Genomic DNA, 5,344 nt, shown 5'->3' on the forward strand with positions numbered 1-5,344 from the left:
GTTAGTGTGTAGCTGAGTCTCCAGCCCTAACTAGCCCATTAACCATAACGTCGAGCGCGGAGCCCGTAGCACGTGTAGGAAGGAGCCGGAGACAGAGCCGTCTTTAGAGGCGTCCGAGCATCAACAGGACTGTTCGGGGGTTCAGAAAAATGTTTGGAGAGCAAACATGGAGAAAACAGCTTGGAGAAACATTATAGCGATTAACGAAGGTTGGAGAATATTTAGGAAAATATTAAAGCGTGACTTAGCTTGATTGTCGCTGGATAGAGTAGTCGGCGTGTCGCAATGTCCTTGTAGATGCACACCGAGCAGCGCCGTGCACGCCTTAATCTTGTGGGCCGGGCCACCTCCGATGGTGCGGCCCATGTCTTGGGGGCCATACCCCCACAGTTGTGTATCCTCATCACGCCTCACACTACCCAGGTGCTTAGCGGGGTCACAGTACAAGGCATTTACAAAGCCCCTCCAAGCTTGTTATACACCTCCACTAAGGTTTCACCGCTAACAGGGAGTATCTTTCAACTCCACTGCTGAAGCCCCCTCTTGTGCCACATAAACCGACCCGATGTAAAACAGAACTTGGAGGAAGCCAATTAGTTAGCCAGGTCTAGCCCACCCAGATCTCATGGTTGTGCTGTTAAGCCGGGTTACAGGCTTCATGAACCAGTCCTTAGAATCCAAGCAGGAACCAACACAAATCATTCCACCAATTCCAACAATCCACCAGAAAACATTTACCAAATCTGACATCTTACCACCACCAAGACCAACCATCCTGCCAGATTCCCTAATCACCATGTTGCTAAAAAGATTACCATCCCAAGGCTGCATAGATCATTAGTCAATATTAATTATAACCTTCCCAGCCAAGACTGCAAACTAAGCATGACAACTACCCATCCAAAACCAAGTTTCAAGGGTGATGTAAACAAGTTCTAATAAACTCTAACATGGGATTCAAATTATGACCCCGCATGCCACTAATGGTCTAACTATTCTAACTCAAAGTAAAACAAATATAGGTGCAAGATAGTCATGGACACTTGCCTTCAAACTAGGCTGGTTCAGAGATATCAAACTCTTGATCTTGGAAGTTCTCAAACTCGGCACTTTCTGCAGACATACAACAGACATGGCCCACAAAATAAATAAGAACAGTACACCAAGCATTGGAAAAACATACTATATTGTTTACTAACGTGTACTACTCGTCGCTACGAACTTGTGAGCAGAAGAATCGCTTAAAACTGAGCTACGATTAAATAGTTATGGGCTTTTGAAGTTTTAGTATTAAAATGCAAAAGAGACCTTTTCTTTGGAAATTGCTTTTACACTAAAAAAACAGGAGCATGTCATCACTGGATAGCTAAAAAGAGACGACATATTTTATATTGTTGAATAAACTAATAATTATTGGATAATATTTCTGGAGTGGGAATAACACATGTGCATGTGACATTATAAATGAATGGATGAAGGCAACACCATGGTGTATACGTACTGTACTACACCTGATTTCTAGCTTCCACTGACAGAGAGCAGGAGCACGCCATCAGATGCATGCTACTGTGTGCAAACTTTTGATATTTGATTACCAAGATATACTGGTACACAGAGATGGTTCTAAATATTTTTGGAAAGGAACACTTGCTAGCAGTTTCATGCATAAGACGTCCACCAGAACTAACAATAGTGAACCACCTATTTCATCTGGACTTTGGACAGATCATTCTTGTATCAGAATATCAGGAGACATTAAAAGAGTGAAAGTTTCATGCAGAAGTTACAGCATGTGTTGACAGGAATGGAGCAGGGCACAGCCGTGATTCAGAGAATGGCTTGCATGAATAAACTAATTGTCTAGAATTTCGGATTTGGATCACAGGTGGCATTCGATTGCTAGAAGACCACATATAGCTGCTACTGGCAGAGATTGTCGATGTAAAAAAATTCAAAGCAGGGAAAGGGATGTTTCTCACCTGCCTTCAAGGACCGCTGGTGCAGCAAGATAACTGGCGATGGTGTGATGCTGATGACTGCTATGGAAAGAGCAGTGCGATGACTGCCTGATCAGCAACAGCCGAGATAGAGATGCCTTTTGAGCAACAGAGAAAACCAACAAAGAAAGGAAGGGGACGATCAATTGAATTGCAGAAACATGCCAGACATGCACAGACTCTGACGATGAACTCACCAGAGAAAGGACGGTGACGAGTTGCTTCTCACCAGGCTCAAAGAAATGACAATTTCTGTCTTTTAGAAAAATAGATCAGAGGAGATGCTGTAGAGAATGCGCTGGTGAATAAACTTGTGCGATGGAGAGGTTGGAGCGCTTTTATAGATAGGAGGAGTGTTATGATCGGCATCCCCTATGCCAAGCGCAGGCCCAATAGTGGCTAGGGGGCCGATCTGTTAAGGGGCTTAGAGGCCTAATTTATCGCTTATTTGGTATTTTCTTAAGGATAGATATAGTTCCTTAATTATAGCATCTATAGGGAAGGATAAAAACTTGTAATCGGGGATGATTAAAATTAAGCAGAAAGCAACAATTAAGTTGCTGGCTTCCCTTGAGAGCCAACCGCCCCTACCCTCTCCCTCGCATGAACAGTACCCGCGTTACTGTAGCACAGCGTGAACTCTAGGGCTGCAGTAGCAGCCGCCGCTCTCGCCGACGTCGAGAGTACAGACCACGTCATCCCCTCTTCCACCCCTATAACCTGCGCAACAACACCGGTAGGGCATCAAGTCCTATCAATCTGGTATCAGAGATCTCTGGTTCGATCATGTCCAGCCCTCTACCGAGTTCTTCCCACCTGCCGTCGCCGCACACCCACCCGCCGCCACGAGCGTCTTTGTCGGCGCTGCTACCCCACACAGCGGGCGCACCGGCATTGGGCGCGCTGGCGTCCTCAGGGGCGCTTGCGCCCTCTGCCCTGGCGCCGTCCGCCCTCGTCCTCACCCCAGAGCAGATGACGGCCGCAATCCTAGAATTAGGACAGGCCGTGGCGGGCATCAGGGCCTTCCTCGTCGGGCCCTATGTGCCCCAGCCGCAGCCCCAGCTGCCACCTCCTCCGCCGCCACACCAACAGCAGCTACCCCCGCCGCCGCCGCCCTCGGCCGCGACCACGGCGCCGGTCATCTCGTACCAGTATGGGATGCCGTATGACGGGACTGCGACGACCTCGTTCCCAGCCGCGCTGCGGCCCTCCCAGGGTGTTCCCATCCAGCAGAACAAGTTCCCGCTGTCGCCGTCACCGCTTCCAGCTTGGATCGCCGGTTCGTCGAAACCCATCTACACGGCACCTAGTCCCCAGCCGCACCTACCGCCGCACCCGACCACCGGGGCTGTCATGGCACCTGGTGGCGCCCCGACTTCGGGCATCCTCTACGGCGGGGTGGACGACCCCCCTGTTCCACGGCAGCAGCCTGATGCCGACGCTCTCCGCCGCGTCGCCCTCGCTGGACAGCATGGGCGCGGCGCTCTCGGCCGCCGCATAGAACCCGCCGCCGCCCAAGTTTTACAAGTTGGAGTTCGCCACATACGACGGCTCCGTTGATCCCCTGAATTGGCTCAACCAATGTGAGCAATTCTTTCAGGGTCAGCGCACCCTCGCCTTCGACCGTACCTGGCTCGCCTCCTATCATCTCCGGGGGGGGCGGCCTAGACTTGGTACTACGCCCTCGAGCAGGACGAGGGCATGCCACCGTGGGAGTGCTTCAAGGAGCTGTGTCATCTGCGCTTCGGCCCTCCGATCCACGGGAGTCGGCTGGCTGAGCTGGGCCGGCTACCGTTTGTTTCCACTGTGCAGGAGTTCGCCGATCGTTTCCAGGCGGTGGCATGTCACGCCCGGGACGTCTCCACGCGTCAGCGGGCCGAGCTCTTTGTTGGTGGCCTTCCGGATCATATCCGGGTGGACGTGGAGATGCGCGACCCCCCAGACCTCCAGACGGCCATGTACTACGGTCGGGCGTTCGAGCGTCGTGCGGCTGCCATGCAGCCGGCGCTGGCTCTGTGTCAGGGTTAGCCTCCTCCGGCGCGCGCACCCGGGGCGGCCCAGGCGGGGTAGGCCCCCGCTGTGGCCAATGTGGCCCCGCGGCGCCCCCGTTTCGCCGCCTTACACCTGCGGAGCAGCTGGAATGTCATCGCCAACGACTATGCTACAACTGCGACGAGCCCTACGTCCCTAGACATGTGTGTCAGCGGCTCTTCTACCTGGAGTCCGGGGACTACATTGAGGAGGACGCCGCGCCCACCGAATACGGGGACGCGGCCATACCACCATAGGACTCTTGACGAGTTCCGCAAGCACTTCCCCGACTTTCAACTCGAGGACGAGTTGTTTGCGCAGGCGGGGAGAGATGTTATGACCGGCATCCCCTATGCCAGGCGCAGGCCCAATAGTGGCTAGGGGGCCGATCTGTTAAGGGGCTGAGGCGCAATTTATCGCTTATTTGGTATTTTCTTAGGGATAGATATAGTTCCTTAATTATAGCATCTATAGGGAACGATAAATACTTGTAATCGGGGATGATTGAAATTAAGCAGAAAGCAACAATTAAGTTGCTGGCTTCCCTTGGGAGCCAGCCGTCCCTGCCCTCTCCCTCGTGTGAACAGTACCCACGTTACTGTAGTACCGCGGGTACTGTAGCCGGCTGTCGCCGCCTCTCCCTCTCAATCCCAGCAGCTAGCGCGACGTGAACTCTAGGGCTGCAGCAGCAGCCGCCGCTCTCGCCGCCACGGCCCCTCGCCGACGTCGAGAGTACAGACCATGTCATCACCTCTTCCACCCCTATAACCTACGCAGCAACACCGATAGGGCATCAAGTCCTATCAAGGAGGAAACGGAGAGGTCTGAAATCTGCATGCAGAATTATTCTCGGCAAAGGTGGAGCGTGCTTCTGTTATTCCAAATTGTCATTACTAGAGAGCGGTTTTGCATGGCTGATAGAGGGAATTGATGAAAGTGCAAGTAACGATTCTCATTTAAGTCATTAGTGTTTTCATTGTGCACATGCACATGCACGTGCATTGCTGATTGATTCACGGCAGCCAGGAAACGTACCAGAATTGATGATCATGCATGTGTGCAGACATACACTAGTCCAGATAAAGGACGGATAGATAAATCGGCATTTATGAAAATGAATGAAGAATGTATAAAAAATTAGATTTGCTAGCTCAGACGTGAAGGCATGGTTGTTTGGATGTGGATCATGTACAAAGGAATATAAGGCCCAAAGGAAAAAAGGAGAAACAAAGGAGAAAGGAAATATGGCTGGAAACTTGACAGCTAGAGAGACAAGATGTGATCACGTGAGATGGATAAGTATTGGAAGTGAGAGT

General features: G+C 51.5%; 1 protein-coding gene across 1 annotated transcript; it reads left to right on the forward strand.

Moving 5' to 3' along the window:
* Positions 1 to 2,783: 2,783 nt before the first annotated feature.
* On the forward strand, positions 2,784 to 3,557 carry LOC136515659 (leucine-rich repeat extensin-like protein 2). The gene has a single exon (XM_066509188.1). It carries the CDS (start codon positions 2,784 to 2,786, stop codon positions 3,555 to 3,557), a length of 774 nt encoding a protein of 257 aa, XP_066365285.1.
* The last annotated feature ends 1,787 nt before the right edge of the window (positions 3,558 to 5,344 follow it).

The sequence above is a fragment of the Miscanthus floridulus genome, chromosome 17 (assembly GCF_019320115.1).
Source record: "Miscanthus floridulus cultivar M001 chromosome 17, ASM1932011v1, whole genome shotgun sequence".
Lineage (NCBI taxonomy): Eukaryota > Viridiplantae > Streptophyta > Magnoliopsida > Poales > Poaceae > Miscanthus > Miscanthus floridulus.

Coding starts and splice junctions, on each gene's coding strand:
- LOC136515659 (XM_066509188.1), top strand. CDS start 2,784: ATGTCCAGCCCTCTACCGAGTTCTTCCCACCTGCCGTCGCCGCACACC.